Here is a 21,467-nt window from a genome sequence, read left to right as displayed (position 1 = left end):
GGTCCTTCACTGCACAGCTCCTAGCACCTCAGAACTATATAACTATATAAACAGAAATAAATAAGTTGAGTAAACTGTACATTCATCTTAAAATCATCTCTTAGCTAAAAGTTAAAAGGAGCCATTTCTACGAGCTTTACTTTTCTGAAAAAAAGAAAAAAAAAAGAAAAAGGCACATTAACCAAGGAACTCAGTGTGACTTTCATTTATTGTCATCAGTTTTTCAGAGCAGGGATGAGTTCTGGAACAATCGCTTACACCGCTCTTGGCCTCCAGTAGCACATCAGTGCCAACACACCCGTCATGCCATTCCTCTTTCCGGTAGCAGTGGCACGCACCACGGCTGGGCATATTGCTTGAGTGCAGGCCTCACCCCTGCAGTTTTTGGCACAGACTGGAAAGGAGCATCCATTGCAAGAGATCGGGCCCCACAGGATCTTGCTGGCTGCTGCAGCAAGTGCCTGCCTTCTGGCAAAAGCAGTGCTGAGGTACTTATCCATTGTATTGGGGAAGCAGCGACTTCTCTTACAGAATCCAACACACCATAAATTGCCTTTGTCTCTTTCAGTCCCATTACCAGTTAGTATCATCTTCCCAGTTCAACTCTTCTTCTTCACCCCAGCCTGCAGCTTCAGCCTAGAATCACGTAAAATTACCAACATTAAGGCACGTGTACTGTACTTCTGTACTTAGCACAGCCACAGGAGCCAGGCAGTAGCCTGTGCAGCTTGCGATGGCAGAGCAAGAAAAACATTCATCCAGAATGCCGAATTTGACAATTCAAAAATGAAGTGCCAGTATTTGCAGCTATCTTGTTTCCTTTTGTAGTTAAAAGGTCTTTACCTTAAAGACAAGAGCAAACTAACGGAGTCCTTTTTTTCCTAAAATTGAAGCAAGAACTGGTTGTACCAAAACAACTTTCCATTAAGAACAGGATGCTATAAACTAGATGATTTCTTTCCCCCTAGGAAAGAGCTGTTGTTCTGCTCTATTCTAACACTGAGTTTGATCTCACCCATCCACTGACACAGCTCGTCTACTACTCCACAGCACTGACTGCACTACAGCGCGTGAATCCCTCCCCAAATGGGGTTGATATCACAAAAGTGTGCCATTTTCAAACATCATAAACAACTTCAGTTTACATCCAAGGCTCCTCTCCCCATGCTACCTGCTACCCCTGTGGTAGCTCTCTTGAGACTGAATTAGCAAAACAACTTGAAATCAACACCTATTCCCTAATGGAGTTATGTGTTCAGGGGGCAGTGTTGGGAGTGCTGCCTCCCCTCCTAGGAAACAGAAGCAGTCTCTGGAGTCTCTGTGATGGGGCTAGAGGGATTTACCTGCTTACTTAAAAAGGCAGTTTTATAACCCCTCTGGTTCATCTGAAATGGAGAAATGTCTCAGCTATTCTTTCATGAAAACAGAGCACCCAAAAAGCTTTACTCTACAGTCCAGGGTTCTGGTTTCCTGATCTGTTATTTACAATGCTGTTAGGTTTTCCCAGAAGAGCCAGGAGCAACACTCAGTCCTGAGCATCCTCTGTGCTTAAAAGCCCCCTTCAGTTTGTGCATGGAGCCATGCCTGTTCAGCAGACAGGATCCAGCCTTGTTTTACCTGTCCGACAAACCAAGACTCTCCCTAATGTAGTGTAGGGTCCTTGCATCCAGGATACAGCAGCACACATTAAAAGCTAGAGTTAAAACTCCTTAGTCAGTGCCTTTAGTAGTGTACAAGTTAAGCCCACTCCCTCACTGTTTCTTAACATAGCTCTCGCTGCTGTAGTAACAGCCCACTGAATTACCTGGTGCCTGGTAAGATGCATCATTCAGGGCTCAGCATCTTGTATTCATAGGTAAAGACTCAACCGTACAGTCGTATGCTGCCGATACTTCCTCAGTTTATCCACCATCTGATTAAGGAGCCAGCTGGTGCTACAACAGTGTGTTGTGCTATGTACATGCTTTTAGGATCCTCTCAAGTGTGCAGTCATTTAAACCCCACTGCCTATAGCTTCTTACCTCAATAAGATCAGCTGCTGCAAATTTGGACGAAAACAGCACATTCTGGGAGGCACCTTCTCTGCTGGATACTACACCAGAGTGACTGGGAACAACCGCTTCTGTCCTCGCTTCAGGTAAAATCAAGATAGCTGAAGAAGGTTTAATGTCTGGGATCATGTCAGCAAACCAGTCCAGCTCAGGGTCTTGTGTGGGTTTCCTCTTCACTTTGATTGTGAATTCTTCTCCTAGGCCAGACTCCGATGAAGACTTCAACCTTTCCTGAAAGGTCATTTTTGGCAGCACAGTTTCTCCTAGTTGTTCCCGGTCATCCCACTTGACATTGCTCCAGCTGTTCCCAGGGCAGGACTTTGTGGGGGGACTCAGTCTGAGGCTTTTGAATTCTTTGCTCAGTTGATGGGTACCTCGCAGAGGCCTTGGCATTTCAACTGCATCAGCCTGTGTCACAGTGGGGCAGTTTCCTGAGGACAGTTCAGGACTAGGACTGCTGGGCTCAAAGTCATCCCAAGGCTTCTCATCTACATCATGTTCAGAAAAATAAGGTCTCATGTTGCCCCGCAGCTCTCGGGGCTGAATTTGAATGTTCACAGTTTTCTCAGTCTCTGTCTCCTCTGGCTCACTCCAGTCTGGCCACTCCTCTGCTGGCTTTTCAGAGGTAGTCAAAGAGCTCCTGCTGCTGCCTAGCATATTAATGCTTCCAGGCATTCCATTCAGGGGGGACTGAGTGTCATGCTCACCTATAGAAGACAAAGGTGTTACATACTCATTGCAAGAGAGCAAGTGTAGAGACAGAGTTGTGCCTAAACCTCCTTGACATCACAGGTGGCACCTAGCATGGAAATAAGCCAGTAATGCTGACTGAAAGATGCTTCAGTGCTAAGCTCCTCTTGTATTAGAAAGCATGGCCACCTTCCTGCTTGCAATGGAGGGGTATTCATCTCAAAGCCCTGGGACAATAAAAGCTGACTGCTGATAAGCAATAGGTGACTGAAAAAAGGCAATGAAAGTAAACTGAGTCCGCTTTTGAGGCCAGAGAATGAGCTGACCTATAAATCCAGCGTATCGGCCAAGCTGTGGGAGGGGTGAAAAAGCACAGCAGAGAACCTGCCGTAAGGAAACAGAAATTCAAGGCCAGCCAGCCAGCAGTCTGTGTATATTATGATTCCCAAATAACTGTTCCCTAGGAAGTCAAGGGTCAACACTCTCCTTCCTTCACTGTTACCTTCCATGGTTCACTGAATCTTTCAGATCAGCACATGGGGAAAATGAACATCTTTTCAAGCAACACTTCATTTGTAGAACACTTGATTTCTAAAAAAGGAAGAGCTAGGGCTAAGTTTTACCTGTCTTTAAAGCCAGTGGATTGTCTTGTTGCACAGAAAGCTTCTTGACAGGTACATTTCCAGTGATGGGGAACACACTAGAATTGTTCTTCAAGGGCCAACAGGTTTGATTTCTCTGATTGCTTGCAACATGACTGGGGGAGTCTGCAGCGATAAAAGAAAAGGAAGGACACCAGGTCCACAAGGTGTATTGTCAGTCTTAGCTGAAACAGCTCGCAGCATTGCAATGGTCTTATTTACAACACTGACAAGCAATACTGAATGAAGACTGGTGCAGCAATCCAACAGCTGCACCTCTTGAGCTGTATATAACACAATACTCCTCTGTTCCTGCCATCTGCAGCTCTTGCCAGTACAAAGTTTGGGCAACTGTAAATGGTCAGTTTCTGCTGATACGTTCTTTCAAGAAATACACAACAAACAAACTGATTATGATCAGCACAGATGCTTAAAAAAATGCTGTCTGCCACCTGGCTGGATCCAAAACCCCAGCTTCTTTACTGCATGGCATCACAAATCCTCTGTTTACCTGCCTCTCACACAAAAGCACAGCACTCACTGATAGTCACAACAATTCAAAGCGTAAGCAAACTCATGCAACTACACAAACCCTCTTTTATGCTTGGACATGAGCAAACCAGCTTACAGGAACAAGAGTCTCTACCCTGAAGACTGTATGACAGCCTCCCTTGTACCACACCCGAGGTGAGGTGGGGTGGTTGGCAGTCAAGGCCACACTTTGAAGCTGCGCAAGGCAGGTTTGTTTCCCTGGGCCAGTGATGATAGCTTGGCAAGCACCTAGTTCCACTTCATTTTTGGGAGTTGTGGCAGTGATGCACCAGCACCAGCCTCAGCTGTGTGAGGCCCTATTGCCACCACTCCAGAACAGCATGGCTTGGGCCAGGGCTGCATCTGCTTCCACTGCCTGCTGTGCCTGCCCAGGCTAGGGGTTACCAGCACAGCCAGAGACACAGGGCCTGCAGCACAGGAAAGGACACTAACACACAGAACCCACCCCCTCCCCAAAGTGCCATTGATAAAAGGTACATCCTTTTAGGGGCTTAAGCAAACAGCTTATTAAACCTCACATGTTCAGCCTCTAGTACTGGTTTTTGCAGGTCATCACACTGTTGAGGAGAAAGGGGTTTTTTTTGTTGTCAATAGCTAAATCAGGTCTAATTTTAAATATCTTCTGAAAAATAAACCTGGCTTTAGCATGCAATCCAAAGGGGCTTATTTACTATAGTCTACTAAATCAATAATGTAAAGAAAAATAATGCAACGAGCCATCCACAGATTTTAATAAAGGGTGGTAGCTGTTGGTACACACACCATCAGGAAGAAAACATTATACTTAAATTGAGCTCTATCATGCATTTCATTTGGTATCTATGTGTCTAAAGTAGAACAAATGCTGATTCTTCCCTCCAGTTATAAGCATTCTTAGTTTCAATATCCAGAAAAGCTTTCTCTTGGTACACTTGGTTCCAAGTTATCTAGCAGGTGCAGGGACTACTGTCTTCATTTGGATTAGCTGAAAAGCCTCCTGAGAGCTGAGAAAATAGGGAAGTTCGTATTCCTTTTCCAGTCTATGAATAGAAATTGGGGGAAGAGGATGAGATTTACTATTTTTAAAAACATGAAGGACATGGGAATATTAAACAACTATCTGGATAAGTACGCAAGTCCTTTAGAAGGGCAACATGGTTTTTCCACCAAAGACAAACACACACACTTAACAAATCTCCTTTACTTAGAGATTCTTAAATCTCTTCTTCCTTTAAGTTTTTTTCCATATATTTCCTACATTTAAAATACTTTCACATAACTCTTCTTCTGATATCAATTCTGTATCTGCAAACTGTACCTAATTTAGAATTGAAATTTAGCTGCAAATTAGCTTTTTTTCAATTAACCTGTCAACAGCAACAGATTAATCGTCCAAGAAATTCTGCCTATGTTGCTTGGACAGAATGGGCAAGAATCCCAAGAGCACTCTGACCATATCATTTACCTTCAGGGGAGAGATCAGCAGTTTTCATGAAACTTGGCGCAGAGCTTTTGAAAATCTTCGTTCTTTCTCCACCTACAACTACTTCAGGTCCAAGCAGGGAGACGAGAACTGCTAAGCTGTGCAGTGTTATCGCAACAATAGAGTCACTGGTATCTCGAAGGCCCAGCAATACCTACACCAAGAACATAACAACATTACCAAGAACAGAAAATTCTGCTTTTTCACTTCTTTCCCCTTTAAATGTTATATTTGCAGCACATTTCATTCCTATGATCTCCCACAGCTCTCAGTAGATACTGGACATTATTCTGTAGCATAAAAATCAGCCTTCCACTTTGTGTTACAAGCTAAAGAGAGTGGCTGATCCCAGTGCCTGGCGAGCACTGGGACCTAACACCAAGGCGCCCTGAGCTTAGACATCACTCCTCCAATCTTGACAGCTGTGATGTGAAACAGAAACATGGTCTCTCGTTGGGAGGCTGCCAGTCAAGGCCGACAGGTATCGGCACAAGTGGTGTGCGTGACAGAGGGCATTGGAACAAAACTAGTACTCCAGATCGGGATGGGGTGTAAGGGTTAGGGCTTGTATAGAAGGAGGTTGCAAACTGTTTGTGGCCAGCACTATGAGATTCTAACTTTGAGCTAAGAACCAACCCGAGCAGTAGAAATCGCATATTCTAGGAAATACTGCATATTGCTGTCCTTAACCTGTGGCAATATGATGTTTTTCAACTCCTCCCGAGAGAACAGTTCTGCATAGGCATGAATGTGAGACAGCAACACCATTCGAACGTGCTCCTCGTGAACCTCAAATAGCTTCAGCAGCACAGGAATGACATGCATTTGGAACAAGGCTGGCGACAGGAGGCAGCTGGTCTGGCTTTCTCCAGTTTGCTCTAGGAAAGAGAGGTGAAGATGGGAAAAGGCTGCTTCAACAAGGGACAGCCCAGCCAAAATCTGCTCGCTGAGAAACCATCACAGCTGAGATCTACAGTGTCACCCCACTGCCAGGTCTGATTCTTTGTCAGCTGCCAACACAGCTTGCCTGGGACATCAGAGATGGGAGGGAGGAGAGGCAGCAGTGCCAGTGGCTGTTGCTTAACAGCAATGGCTCTTGAACACTGAAGGTCAAACAGTCACAAGACAGGTATTACTTGGCTGAAACACCAGTAGCTATTTAGGAAAAACTTTAAAGAGATGGGAGGCAAAGCAGAGACAGAGATAGTTGGGGATCCAGCAAGACATGCTGAACACCTCTTGCAGAGGAAAGGAGAAGAGACTGAGCACCCTTACAGGAGAATGAGTGCAGTGGCAGAAGAAAAAAGGGGGGGCAGGGTAGGGCAAAAGCGAGACAGGGACATACGCAGTGAGCCACTGGGAAAGCCGGGGTGGGAGGCTGGGGTGACACATAAACCTGGGAAAGAGCCCAGGCAATTCCTAATTCTCCTCCCAGTATCAGCAGAGCAGTGGAAAGTACTGGAAACGGGGAAGCACACATAACTGTCCTTTCCGGTTCTGTATGTTACAGTATTTGTTCTGGTCAAACACCACTATTCCCTTGATTCAATGGAATGACCACTCTGAATTAATTCCAAACTTGTCAGTAATAATTGCGAAGAGAGAAAGTATTGAAAGGTCACCTTTCTTTGGACCCAGCAGATGAGGAAGAAAACTCTTGACAGCTACAGGTTCTGCAAACACGAGCTGATTGAGTAGAAGAGGCACCAGCCGTGATGCTATCAGCTCCTCTGACAAGCCAGCCACCCTGTCCAGCAGGAATCTGTGTTCCAGGAGAGAGAGATTAGTATCAAGACAGCCTTCCATGCATTTATGACTGTTTCCCTTAATATCGCTTTCCCCTCTTTTTGTGTCTGCCTCATCTCCTAGAGACAGCATCCCATCACAGTCTCTCACTCTACGTGCACTCTAACCTAGAAGGACAAGGCTCTGCTCCTGCCTGAGGCTTTCAGGCAAGGGTAACACAAAACAGGAGCCAGAGACACGTCCTGTAAAACCCCACACCCGGATCACAGGCTGTCACAAGCACATCCAGAAGCACCACCGCACCTTCAGCTGGCACATGAAGACTTCCCCCTCTGAGAAGCTGCCCACTGCTGTGGCATCAAACTGCCTCAGGGCTGGTATCTCCCATGAAGTGCTATGGCGTTAAAACTGCAGAAGAGATTTGTCCTCTCAACCCACAGCCTGGTGCATGGCAAGAATTTTCCTACTGCTTGAGAAAAGGCTGTTGTACCCACCACACAAGGGAACTTTCCCTTGCAAAAAGGGAATCCCATTTTGAAACCACTTCTATCTAATACATTTTAGAGGTGGCCAGGGTATGGGCTGGGTTTATTTATTTATGTCACAGAGTTTGGTTTTGTGCAACTGCTCTTCCTTGTAGGATTTTAATTTTTAAAATATCAGTAACAGTTACTGCTTTTCTCTAGGCTTGGAGGAGACTAAGAGCAATAGTGCACATGCTGTGAAAGCCCCTCTGCCTCATAAAAGGGGCAACTGCCATATTTTTAAGAGAAGTATTCACTCCCTCCCTCAGTAAACACTGCTGTTAGAGACAGTGGGAACCATTCTGAATGCTCCTGCTAAGATCCCCTTTCTCCTCTTATTTCCTCCACTTAGTCTCAAACTAGTGAAATCAAACTAGTGTTACCGCTGATGGTGATGACAGAAGTATAAAACAGGCAGGAAAAACAGCTCTGTAGGAACACCAAGGCTCTTTTATATGGAAGAAGAAAGAAAAATTCACCTTCTCTCTTTTTCAGGCCCAGATAATGCCATGACTACATGGAAGCTTCCCTTACAGAAAACTTCTTCGGGACCATGACAATAGGATTTCCTGCAGATGCTGCACTACTGCAGCTGAGACAACCACTACAGCCAACAGCTTTACCCTGACAGGGCTAGCACCACAAGGTTAATTCACACAACTTGTCTTACTGAAATCTCTCTTATTAGCAGTTTACAAGATCTGCCTAAACGGAAAAAAATTGCAGCCTCAAGAGGTGCCTGGAGCTAGATTTCCCTTTTTAGCAAAGTTGCATCTAAAATAAAGCTACTTCTAAGAACAAGGCAAGGGAAAGATTCTTCTTTTCCAGCACATTAAAAGAAGGGCTCTGATATTTTAGAGCATTTTGAAACCGGGCAGATAGCCTTTGTGTAAAGCAACAGGACCCCAGGACAGCTCCAGTGAGGAGCTGTTCAACAGAGCTTGAGTAGACGAGCTGTTAGGCCACACTCCCTCCTCTACTGCAACACTACAGCACATGAATGGGCTTTCCAAATGATTCCTGGTTAGCCGTGGTGTGGTGGGAGATGGGACACTGCTGCTAAAGTGGGTGGAAGAGAACCTGAATAATTTAACTTCTGCTAGTAACATCAACATTATGCCCCACAAAGTGTAATAACTCAATTAGAACATGAGCAATGGAAACATTCTTTCCTTTTGATATTCCTGTACTCCTGGGAAAGCTTCTGTTCTTGGCCCTGCAGGAGTTCAACCCAGCTGCTAGCAAGCAGATGTGATTCAGAAAAGCAGCCCTTAAGCAATGTATGTCACTACAGTCCAGTGTGACTGATTCTCCAGCGACAGCAATTGGTCTAGCAGGTAAAATCACTGCTGTCCATACGGCTGTGCACAGCGTCACTCCGGAGGCTGGCAAGTATCAGAATGATGCAGAGCCCAGCAGGTACCGCTCCTCCCAAACACCAAACCATTCACAAGAAATTGGGAAAGGAGGGAGTGAAGAGTTTCCTCTTTGATGCTTTCATTACTTTGGCTGGAGTACCCAAAATATTACAGAGCAAACAATGTTGGACCAAAGCAATCAAAATCTGCCACCTGAGGAACTACCTCTCCAGCCACTAGCCTTCCCAGGTCCCCCCACAATCCCATTTGTCAGAAGTATTTCTGAAATAAGAAGCTTCCAGATCATAGTTCCTTCACTTACTTGAAAAATTCAGTTTTTTCCTCCTCAGACTTTAGTGTTAAGGTCTTCAGAAAATTCACAACTTCCAGAAAATCATTCCTAAGCACAAAAATGTAGGCTGTAAAGTGTGATCCTTATTGATGCTTAAACCACCCACAACTAAGAGATTGCAAATCCCCATCTTTCATTTATCAGAGAGAACTAGACAGAGGGATACGAGTCAAAAGCCGGTGGGCCAAGAACGCCAGCACGGAGATGTGACCAGTTACCCGAAAGCTGCATCTCCACAGTGCTGCACTTTGAAGTCAGCAGTTCACGTGGAGACCTGGGGCAACACGGCATCAGCCACCTCTGACCACCTTACCAGGGCAATGAGCAGAACCAAGTGCCACCTTTCACTAATGCCACCACCCAGAGAAGCACTCAGGTGACAGCAAACACAGCTCTTTGTGGATTATCTCGGAGCCTGCTTTGCTCCAGTGGTATCACTAATGACTGTATTTTCTAGAGCATTTCCCACCACCTCCCACACGCTTGGGGAGGTCCAACTGACTGTGTGTGACTAAGGGGCATGCTTCTGTCACCACTGCTAGCGCAGCACCTCATTTGGAAGGCTGATAATGCTTTCTTAATTTAAGAAGCTTTTGTCAAAGATCCCTGTAAGAGGTAGGGATTAAGTCTGCACTTCCCATCTGATAAGTAACACACCTTCACAAAATCAACACATTTGCAACACAGAAATAAGCAGTACCAAGACATACCAAGAGAGGCAGGATATTCCTTTCCTTACCTGAAGAACTCGTGAGACACTAAGCTGGACAGTGGTGGACGACACTTTGGATCTGGATTCAGCAGTGTACAGTGCAAGGTTTGCTGAAAGCTGGAGAGAATATCTGCTGAAACTGAAATCCAGAGCACCTACAGTTAGATTTCTCTCTCAACACTGAACAAGTGATGTTCAGGAGTCCTCCACCCTCCCAACAACTTTTTAGCTCTATTTGATAGCAAACTTGCTCATATCTGACCCTAAAAGGGGAAAGAGCATTTCCATTTCTCTTCCTAAGCTGCTTGGCTATTGGGGCACCAAGGAGTGCTACTGTCCTCCCAGGAAGCTTCCTGCTCCCCCTCTGCCAGAAGGCAGCAGCCCCCGCTCAGCTGTGGTACACAACATCCATGTGCCCATGTCCGTAACCCTTGATGAAGGCAGCTGGTGGGGCAGGAGCAAGCGAACCTCTGACTGCTGCAGAGCAAGTTTGGGAGTGCTCGTGTTACACGGGCTGGTGACCTGCAGCCACATCTGACCATGTTCAAATGCAGCAAAAGGGGAATACAGGAGAAGCCGAGGTGTGCATTTTAACTTAGCAAACACAAAGAACAACAATGGCCACCGAACCTGTAGCAAATCTGCCAGCTGCAACAACAGGCAAATAGCTCGACACGCGCAAGGAATAAGCTACAGAGGCCTGTGGATAGCAAAATAAACTCGTGTCATTCTTTACCCTGATCATTTAGGACTGTCAGGAGATTTTCAACCATTGTTCCAAACGCGTAGGCATCCCTTGCGTGCCCATAGCTGTTGGGCAGAATTTTGAAATCTGCAGACTGAAAATAAACCCCAAAAGATCAGTAAAGCATGAGTTTATGAAATACTTGGTAGTTTCCATGAGTTTCTATTCCCGCCCCCCGCTATATACACTCTCCAATTTTTTTTATAGCACCAAAGCTCCACTGAGTATCCTACAAGTAGAATATTATGCTAAAAAAACCTCCACGGGGGAATTTATAACCCAAAGGAGCAACTACATCACGACGAAATGATTCCCTGATGAATGCATGCAGCAATTGCAGGTCAACACCTTTCAGCATTTCTATGGAAACAGGTGATAATTAGAGAAAGAGTGCTCTTTTAGCATAAGCAACTCGTAGGATGCTTAATGGATAGGAGGTGACTAACAAGTGAAAAAACAGGCTGTTAGGAGAGCTACACAACCATGTGACCACAGTGATCTGGGAATTCTCAGCAACTACTCTGTAATTTTTGCAAAGCTTTGGTGATTTAGAAGCATTAAAGCTGCAACGCAAAGTTTTTGAAAAATATTATGAGAACCTGCTGTCCCATCACTCCTCATTCAGAATTTCACGTCCCTGTGCCCAACACCATTCCCAAACCAGGGATGGGACAGAAGGGGGAATAAAGGAAGAGAGTAAACCTCAGATATTATCCAATAACCACTTCCTCCCATTGAGGCATAAGAAAATAAAACATGTGAATGAAAACTATTTCCCGAACATTGCACTTTTATTTGTTGCCAGCAAGAAGTTCCTCCAGCGAGCAATGTTACTCACCATCTCCTCACAAGGGATGCACGACTGGTCTCGTACCGACTTGACATGACAGAGGAACTGGAAGGAGAAGAGGGGAGACATGAGCTGCCTCGATTGCTTATCTGTGCCAAGCAGCAGAGGTAGGGTCTCCCCGCAGGACAGGGCTGAGCGTGCGGCAGGAGGTCTGCTCCTGCCCCTTCAGCTGGCACCGAGGGCAGGCTGCACTTTGCTCTGCCCAGAGGGGAAGCACAAATGGACCAGGTGTGAAGCAACAAGCTGACAGAAAGCAACTTCAGGGCATCACGGCCACCTCATCCCTTTAGTCCTCAGTCCTACCGTCCCGCATGCTCCATCTGGACGGGGAAAGGATTTCATGAGCTTTAGCAGTGAGGTTTTACAGCCATGCTCTTTGCATTGTTGTGCACCGCCATGCACACCAGTTGCGTGTCTGCCTGATCACTTCCGAAAGGTTATACACGCCAGGGACATTCAATACAGTTTGTGAAGGATTTGTAGATCCTCTGGGAGAAAAGGCAATATACATTTACAACACAGTGCCAGGCTGCAGCAATGACTCTGCACAGCACGCAGCAGAAATCAAACCAGGCATTTCTGTGCTAAGACCAGTAACAAGCAATGAAGATGCCAGCAGCAAAACCTAAGGAGTCATTGAAATAATTTTCCTTATTGATTCATCTCAACCTGGATCTTCCTGCTTCACACTAAAGCTTTTTTTTTTTCAGTTTGTTAAATCAGTGCAGAGGAGCGAAGATTTCTCGCTCTCCCTGGTCTTAACCTACCCTGCAGCCAGCAGCCTCCCTTAAAAAAGTAGCTGCTTTTTGGCTAATGAGGAATTAGTTTCTGTTTGTGTAGATGTTGTAGTTTATAGTTATGGTGTCCCTAGAGCAAAGATTCAGGTCAGAGCTGGAAGTGAGCCAACACGCTTAATAGTAAATTCAGATAACTGGAAGGACTTGGGCCTTCACATCCATAGATAGCCAGCTTCAGCAGGCCAGGAGCCCTCTCCCAGGCATCAGAGGGTGCACTTCGCTTGGCTCTTACCTCTGGGGTGGCTTCATTGAAGTTACAGACTGTTTCCATTCCTCCCAGCTTCCAGTGCCCATCCTCACTTACAAACACAGATGACAAACAGACATTGTTATGCGTTAGGTTTCCCTAAAACAAACAAACAAACAAACAAAAAAAAGGATAACAGACTTGGGGATAGATGAAGATGTAAAATCTTAATCAGCACTAATTACGTGCTGCAAGGAGCTGAGGAGAAGCTGCCAAAAAGCACACAACTCTAAAGGTCCTTTGGGATTTTATAGGTGACTAGCAGGTATCAGGCAGAAGGGCTGGGGTTTTAGAGTAAACAAAGCTCCAATTGTCACAGCCCTTGCAATGCAACTGTAAATCCAGAGAAGACTTCCAACTATGAACACAAAGCCCAAAAGCTACAGCCTGAGCTGAGATTTAACTGCAGTCCTGGACAAACACACAGTGCCAAAACACGAGAGCAGTGACACCAATCTCTTGCCATGTGGCAACATGTAAATGAATGCCATCATGAAGGCTGAGCAATCCCATTTCACTAAAGTAAGAAGCACTGCAAGCAGATGTCAATTCACAAATTGAGAACTGCTCCCTTACTTCCAAAACCCACAGCATTTTCAGTCACCCTTCCTCCTACAAAGCAGCCAATGATTTTAGCAGTTTCAGCCCCAAAGAACGGCGGGGTGTGTGTTTGTCTTTTTGTGAGGAACTAGGAATGAGACAGTCATCCAGGCAAGCCCAGATACAACACTCTCCTGTCACATTTCATCTGGTTCCCACCAAAGCCTGATGGCTGCTGCAGGCGGTACCTACCCTGTCATGGAGGAAGATGAGTGCCAGCAACACGTCGTAGATCCCTGCGCAGATTTCTGCGGAAGAGAGCATCTCCAGGACCATCTCCAAAGGCTTCACACGTTCTGTAACCAGGTGGATTCCATTTGCTTCCACAGTACAAGAGAGGAAGCGCAGAAGGCATGGGTGGCGCAAGGTTTTCAGGTGCTTCCAGAAACAAAGACATCTGTTAAATCTCATCCAAGGCATCCCTTTTGGCTGCAGAGCTTAGCCTTGCACTTTTAGCCATGTTTTCTGCTTGCACTTAGACAGCCCCTACCTGCTCCTCAGCAAGCACTCAGCACACTCACTCACTTATTACAGAACTTTTTGTAATACATCTAGATACAAAGTCTTACACAGAATAAAGACAGTATTTTGGGTAGGATCCACCCAAGAAAGACCCTCTGACTTATATCCGCAGGAAGAGACCAGTACTCTGCAACATAATGCAGGTATTGCTATCTGAACATCGCTTCCCACCACTGCTTGCATCATGCAGTGCACGATGAGCTTCACAGCTGCAGATCCCCTTTTCCCCCCTGCACAGCAGCTGTTTGCAGCCAGGGTCAACTTTGACCTTTTCTCCTGCCCTTACTCCCCAAAGGGTTTGACCCTCATTAACTGATTCCCACCCCTCCAAGAAAAAGGAGGGACAGCTCTGACAAGTCTGTCCCAGGCACGCTCTCTACAGTACCTTGGCAGCTTTATTAACCTTATCTTCATTCTCTCGCTTGTACACAAAGACCGAAGCAAGTTTGCCATCTTGCAGCACAGCCGGATAAATTGTGTGTCCAGTTGGCAGTGCGAACGGTGGCTCTTCTAGTGTGTAGCTCTTTAAAGCGCTGTTCTCCGAGCCCATCACTTGCAGAGTTTGGCCGTTGTAGAGGTTCCCTTTTGATGACAAACAGGCCTTTGGGTGGAGGAAGATTTTTTTCAGACAGATTTAGTTCCAGCGGGCACCGTCCAGCTCACCTTCAAATCATTTTCTGCAAAGCACGAAACAGCCATGAAGAACCTCCTCCTGCCAGTATCCTCTCCTTCAGTTTAAGGACAAGAATAAAATCCCCATTGTTTATTTTGTGAAGGAAACCAGATGTCTACAAAAGGGTTCAGATCAACAAGCAAGCAGCTCTCTAGCTGTGGAGCTAGGACTGCGCTGGCATCTGTGTCAGCATCACCACCAGACATCACCAGCTCTGACACACAGATGAACAGACAGTACAGCGTCCACAACTAGTCCTTGAACTGGCTACCAAACCAAGAATCCACCAAAACCAGGTTCCACGAATACCCGCAGTCATGCAGACACCTACTCCAGAGGTTTAATTCAGATTAAGTACCGTCAGCAGTTAGGAACCGTGATTGTCACCACCTTAGGGCACAAGGAGCCCTCGGCCTTCCTAAAAGCAGGTATTCCTCAATTCTCCAAGGCACAGAGGATTTCAGTGAAGCTATAGTCAGGTAACCTCCTCTAGCGGCACGCTTTTCACCCCTGGATTACCTTCTCTCCATCTGACAAATATTCCATCTGCCTGCCAACTCTTCCTTCTTCCCACAGTCTCTTTCAGGAAGAGACTGACACAGATTTTTATTCTGCTTCCTCACACACAAAACTGGTAAAACAAACACGCTGATTACAGAGGCTCTTTTAGAAAACACTGACCGAACATATGCTCTGTAATCAGGCTTGTGATCACAAGCTATGGGCGAGACCCCAAATACTGCTCTGTATACAGAAGTTAGCAAAGAATCTTCAGTAATAAGAGAAGGAGAGAGCAAAACCTCAGTTGTCAGGAAAAGTGGGGAAAAAGAATTGCCCACCCCCAAGCATTTTTTGCAACTGGAGAATCGCTTTATGGTGGTTGTTTCAAGCCATGACTCGAGACTTCAGGAAGGCAACAACACAGGAGTCTCCCAGCTCCCCGATAAAGCTGTTCCAGCAAAGCTGCTGCTCTGGCCCCTCTCCCGCTTCTCTAGTTCAAGCCCCCCCAGGAGCTCCAAGGTCAGCAGTGCTGGGAGCCTTCTGGAGAGAGTGCTGGTCTGTTAGGGTTTCCTGGCTTCTCTTCACTGCTTCAGTTAAGAATTAATTATATAAATGATTGCCTCCCCCCCCCCTTCCCCCAAAGTGTCCTATATTTAAACACCTTATGATCTGATGTTTTTACTAAATGTAAATATGCCAGTTGCACAACCCACTAGTCAACAAAAGCACTGGGAAGGAGCAGAATGCTCCCTTTTTAATAGACTTCATACAAATCCTTTCTCACGCATCACTTAATTACCTTTGTTAGCTAACTTCTGTAACAAACAGGTAGCTACCACTCTAGATGTGCTTCTTGCTGGGAGGAATGAACCCTATGAACATATTAGATATGGGAACCAGAACACATTACTGCTCTTAACTGTTTGATGTGAACAGACCTTAACCATCCAGATTATACAACCACTACAGCCTGAAATTGTAGGTTTGTTTTGGATTTTTTTTTTAAATTGAGCTTCTGTGTCCTGATCCACCTAAAATCTAAAGCTGAATTAACTACAGAACACACAACTTCCTCTCATTTTCTCCCCTCTAGTGTCAGGGATGGCTCTGCACCTCTTCAGTACCGATTCCTTTAATGTGACCTTTATGAAATAAAGGGAAAGCTATAGAAGTCTAAACTGCAGCTTCCCAGCACCACACAGAGGGGCTAGCAGGTGAAAAGGAAACACAATGCAGCAGTTACACACATTTCTAAAAACAACTTTCTTGTGAACTCTTTGGCACAAAAGGATTCACGCTGCCCCAAGGTGAAGGGCTTCCTCTCCAGCCGGTCCCTGGGAGCTCTGCTCTGGCTCACCCCAGGTTAACCTTCCACACCTGTGTGTGCAACCGCACTGGCTGCTCCTCCTGGGCACAGCTGAGTGCTTTTATCTGCGCTCTTTTCAGCTTTGCTTTGGTTGCTAGCACTGCTTTAATTATTTCTCAGTCAGATTTTACATAGGACAGCTCAAAGTATCTGAGCTGACCTAGTGCCTCACGTTCTTCCAAACACATATGGACATACTCACCAGTTACAAATTTGGCTGCAGAGACACCCACAGTTCAGAAATACTGTAACATCAGAGTAATCCAAATAACTGCGATCTACTCAAGTGCCACTGTACGACAACCAGCTCCAAACAAGCATCCCCCACTCCAGGTAACTGCCTCTCAGGAGGAGCCCAGCAACTCTCGGTATCAAACGCCAAGCACCTTCAAGCGAGCAGCTTCCAACAACCAAGCAGCAAGAGCAGCCTGCAGAATCACGAGCCACACTTTTCAGGAACACGTCAGCTCCACAAAACTATCGCTTGGTTTCTTTTCTTTTTCACAGCACTTCAAAACATGTTGGCTACTGAAACTCCAGCAGGCAAAAGCATTTGCGAAGATGTACGCCTGGGTGTGGCCAAAGCCCGTGGAAGAACTCTTCTGATGCTAAAATAAACTGTCAGTCACACAACTACACTGCATAAGGACCACATATGCTTTGTGGGTTGAGAGCATTACCTGCATTAGAACCCTTTAATGTCTTATTTTCAATAAACCGTAAACACAAACACTAGATGTAACACACAGTGCACCCTGAGATGGAAAGGAGCCCAGCAGTGAAAGACATAGGGACCGGTAGTTAAGAACAATTTGGGTTTGCTACCATAAACAGTGTTAAGAGTTGGAATTTCAATTTAGCTTCTTTCTGGAGTGGTAACACCCGGCGTATGAGGTATCCACCTGAAACACACACACACACTAAGCCCTGTCACTCCACAGCTGAGAGCGAGGTGGTTCACGGCTTTCCACTTGCCCTGCCCACCGACTCCCCTGCCAGCAGAGCCTCCTGGAAGCCGCTGTCAGAGGTGATGGGAGCTTTGCTTCCAAAGCCAGAAGTTTCCCAACACGGCAACTGCAAACGTCCAGCGGGCACCTTGTGCAGGCAGGAGGGCGATCAATAGGCAACGGCCTCTCTGGGAAAGGAAGCGTGGTTTTACTGCACCTTCTGAAGGACGGTTCAGCCCTGGGCACCGGGCACGGGGAAAGAGCACGCACTTTAACGCGGAGGGCTCCCCGAGGAACACCAGCGTAAGACCAGCTGCCGGGAACAACGCCGCTGCCTACAGCGCACTCAAAACAACTACAGTCACCAAGGCGGCATTTGCCTCCCCCCCCTCCCCCCAGGAAACCGAGCTTTTGCCCCGGCCGCATACCCTACTGCGAGTTACCAACACCCGCAGGGAGGGGCGGGCAGCGTCACCCTTCTCCGAGCCGGCCGGCAGGACCCGTCCTGAGCGAGGCCGGAGGCACCGGCTGCAGCCCGAGCAGCCGACCCGGCCGGTGCCCGCGCCCCGGCCCCGCAGCCCCGGCCCCGACCCCGGCCGCCATGCCGCGTCCCGCAGGGCACCGCCGGGGAGAGGCCGGGCACTGCCCGGGCGCGGGGGGAGACGGGGCCACCGCGTCCCCGGGACCGCCGGCGCCCTGGGGAGGGTGGCGGAGCGGAGCCCCGGTCGTCCCCGTTCACCGCCTCCCCCCCCGCCCCAGCCCCGCCAGCCCCTCATCAACCGCCTCCGCCATTAGCCCCTGCCACCTTCCACTACCTGCCTCCGCCATCGGCCCCTGTCACCCCCCGCTACCTCCCCCCCCCCCCCCGAACGCCCCCTCCCCACCTGCTCCCCGCCGGCCCAGGGTGGGGGGAGGGGGAGGTGCCGCCTCGGCCCCGCCGGCCGCTCCCTCCCTCACAGCGCGGCCGCCGACTCGCGCTTCCGGCAGCGGCCCACCCTCGAGTGGGGCGGGCGGAGCACCGCCACCTGCCTTGCGCGCCCCCTGGCGGCGGGCGGGTCTGGGCGAAACGGGCGGGAGGACGGTCCTCTCGCGCGAGGGCGCGGCCCGCGAAGCGGCGGCGGCCATTTTGGTTGTGGGCGAGTCTCTCCCCTCAGGCCGCCCCCGCTCCGTAGCGGCGGCGAGCTCGCTCTCGGCCCGCGTCTGCCGGCACCCCCAGCCCCTCGGGAATCGTGGCAGCAACCGAATTCCCGCCGGCGGGAGCCGCAGCCCACCCCTGCGCGCAGCCTGTGCTGGGGTCAGCCCCGCCGCTCCTGCCTGCGCTGCGGTCCAGGCCCCACAGCAGCGGCCGGGCTGTGCCCCCCGCCAGCCCCATCCTCCGTTTCTGCCGCTCGGTGCCTCCGGCGCGGTGGGCAGGACGGACCCTGCGCCTGAGCCTCCTTTGCTGTGTGGAAACGAGCCGTGCTGCCTGTGATTTATGGGTCTCGGGCGCTTGGGGAGTCGGTGTCTCCTTCCTTGGAACGCAGGGCGGCCTCCTGTCCCCCGGCGGCATTCAGGGAGCCAATTTCCTTCCACAGTTTCCCCGCTCAGCCCCCGCGCCACGGCTACAGGGAGGGAATCGAGCAATAGCTTCCCGACCAGCCTAAATAAAGGGCGGGCGACAGGGTGAAAACTGCATACGCGAGGCAGGTGGTCTGTCTCGCACACTGCCCTGCGCCATCGCCCCAAGCCCTGCGTGTTTGCTTTCGTGGTGTAACTCGTGCATCATAAGGAGATCTATTTAATGCCATTAAAACTAATTGCTCTCTGTGCTGCGGAGTAAAGTGACTCCGGGGAGAGATTTCACATGAGTTTCTTGGACAGCAGAACGAACGTTGAAAGGAATTACTATAGTGCAGTGGGAGGTCTGGGCTTTTCACACACTATTTTCATATCACCAATGTTATTCCAGTTTCACGCAGCGCCAGGGCATTAGGATGTGGTTTGCTCAATCACTTTGAACCTAACACTTAGAGCGAGCAGGGCCCAGCAGCACACCCCATACCCGTGGCCATGTCTAGACAAAGATTTAATGGCAATGGCAGTGTGTTTTAACAAAGGTGGTCTAAGCCTTGCTAACTACTTGGTTTTCTTTAGTAACCAAACTCCACCAGTTTAGCCTGCATTAAATTTTGTCCTGTCAAATCTGGCATGAACGTTGTAGAGTGTATTCTTCAGCAAAGCCTTCCAGTCCATGCCCAGAGCGTGGACCGTGCAGATACTCCCACCGACAAGGTCCACTGCCCAGTGGCTCGGTTATGCTGGAGTCCCTCTAGCACAACAAAGCCACAGGTATCTGGACAGAAAAAGGGGTCCGCTCAGATCCACAGCCAAACTCTGTTCAATTGAGCTTCACGATCTGTTTAGGCAAGCAAAGAGGAAGACTTTCTTCTACGACTGTGCGCTGGGAGGTCTGTAAGCTGGCATGTCAGGGTGAACAAAGGGGCAGAGTGCTAGGAGAAGTCTGCTCCGCTGGCAGCGGGATGATCTGAGTCCTTTTAAATAAAGCAGAAAGATGATGGGAGGAGGAGGAGGGTGCAGGGAAGTAGAATGGGTCATACGTGGTGTGTGAGGCAAAGTATGTCACATATTGACATAATGTACACAGGAACAGAAACTAAAATGACGTTCAGATATGCTCCCTCCCTCTTTCAAAGGCAGGAAAGAGCTGAAGTCTTTGGCGCAAATGGAACAGTGATGCCAAAAGACCCTGGCCCCAAAGTGCAAAATAGGGGGAACTGTGGACATTCCTCACCACAGTTTATTCAAGGGCTTAAGTGTGTATGTCCTCTGTGTGCGTGTGTGGCAGGGGAAAGGCAGAAGAGTGGAAGAGCTTAACAACTGTAGGTAAAGACAAAAAATTCTTAATAAGCAACAACTGATTTCAACTCACAGCAATTAGCTCCAGCTTCAGGCTGTGGTGTAATTCACATGACTCTCAGGAAAAGAAAAGCAAACTGTGCCTGCTCTGCATCATTTACGGTGTATTTACTTTGCAGGACTGCCTCTGTGGAGAGGCACTCCTTCCCTTTATCTGCTTTTCCAGTGCGAGTCCATTGTTGCATACAAACTGAAGAGGTACTGAGGCGCGCGCCCTGCTCAGGGCCCTATTGTGCTAGGTGCTGTACGAACACACGAGCTGGGCTTCTGTCCTTCAAGCTTTGCAATTTGACTTTCCTAAGAACAGCCAACTTAGGCTCCTCCAGAGAGTAACTCAGGACCTAACGAGGTAGGTGTGAACCCCCTTCCTCTTTCAAGGGCAGAAGAAGAAAGAGTAGACAGGGAACTAGCAGGATTACAGAGCTCTTAGCAAGTGCCTCATTAGGTTTGTAACTGATTAAGTCGACTGAGCAAGAAAGGATTGGCAGAGTGGAGACACAGAAAGCTAGTAACTGTAGAACAGGATGGAGCAAAAAGCACATCTATGGAATAGAGCCTGTAAGGTCTAGAAGGACAGCTGGGGAGTGTTGTCCAGCAGTCTCTGGTGCAGTCGCTGTCTGCACCATATGAACGTTCCCCAGCTTTTCCACTTCCAGGCCACAGGGCCTTCAGAAAAGGCAGAGGGAAGAAACAGGGCTGGGGTGGTGGTGGTCCTGGCCCTGCAGCCGATAACATCCTTACCAATGATGTCCTCCTGCCATGTAGTCATGTTAGTTACGACATTACAGTAGCTTTTTACTGCTAAGGGTATTTCTCAAGTACTCAATTTCTTAATAAACAGAAGTGGGTTTCTCTTTTTAGGGGGCAGGGACCCCAACATACCAACTCCAGAAAAGTCTGTTTCTAGACTAACTGATGGCAAACGTCATCACCTTCTACCTGTGAACTACGTGCAATGCAGTGCTGTCTTCCACCACCCGCGCAGGCAGGCAGCTCCAGTTTGTCTCTCGTCACCTCAGAGCTCTCTCCTTAGCCTCATAAAAAAAAAATGAGCAGATCACAACAACTTTAAGGGCTGACAGCTGCAACGTAAGTTGTACCAGTAAGTCAGCTTCACTGTATTTTATTTTTCTTGAGGATGGCTATGGAAGGAATGAAGGTTGTAGCTATTCTCAGCCTTCTCCCATGAAGAGCGGACAGCTGAGCTTACCAGTG

The 21,467-nt window shown here is 48.1% G+C and overlaps 1 protein-coding gene across 1 annotated transcript; it reads right to left on the bottom strand.

Moving 5' to 3' along the window:
- Positions 1–190: 190 nt before the first annotated feature.
- SCYL3 (SCY1 like pseudokinase 3) lies at positions 191–18,297 on the bottom strand. The gene is made up of 14 exons (XM_052800322.1): positions 18,221–18,297; positions 14,235–14,526; positions 13,520–13,705; positions 12,713–12,826; positions 11,672–11,728; positions 10,825–10,927; positions 10,116–10,227; positions 9,347–9,424; positions 7,019–7,158; positions 6,087–6,274; positions 5,379–5,550; positions 3,365–3,508; positions 2,022–2,758; positions 191–636 (listed from the first exon to the last, which is right to left on the bottom strand). Exons 2-14 carry the CDS (start codon positions 14,397–14,399, stop codon positions 574–576), a joined length of 2,259 nt encoding a protein of 752 aa, XP_052656282.1. The 5' UTR covers positions 14,400–14,526; positions 18,221–18,297; the 3' UTR covers positions 191–573.
- Between the last annotated feature and the right edge of the window lie 3,170 nt (positions 18,298–21,467).

The sequence above is a fragment of the Harpia harpyja genome, chromosome 11, assembly GCF_026419915.1.
Source record: "Harpia harpyja isolate bHarHar1 chromosome 11, bHarHar1 primary haplotype, whole genome shotgun sequence".
NCBI lineage: Eukaryota > Metazoa > Chordata > Aves > Accipitriformes > Accipitridae > Harpia > Harpia harpyja.
Note: the sequence above shows the minus strand (reverse complement) of the source record. Positions and strands in the feature narration are given on the sequence as shown.

What these genes read in the sequence shown, in the direction of transcription:
- SCYL3 (XM_052800322.1), bottom strand. Translation starts at nt 14,399, where the DNA reads ATGGGCTCGGAGAACAGCGCTTTAAAGAGCTACACACTAGAAGAGCCA. An exon ending in GCATCCCTTGTGAGGAGATG is followed by an intron (nt 10,928 to 11,671) that starts GTGAGTAACATT and finishes GTTTATTTTCAG; the next exon opens with TCTGCAGATTTCAAAATTCT. An exon ending in AAAACATCATATTGCCACAG is followed by an intron (nt 5,551 to 6,086) that starts GTTAAGGACAGC and finishes TTCTTGGTGTAG; the next exon opens with GTATTGCTGGGCCTTCGAGA.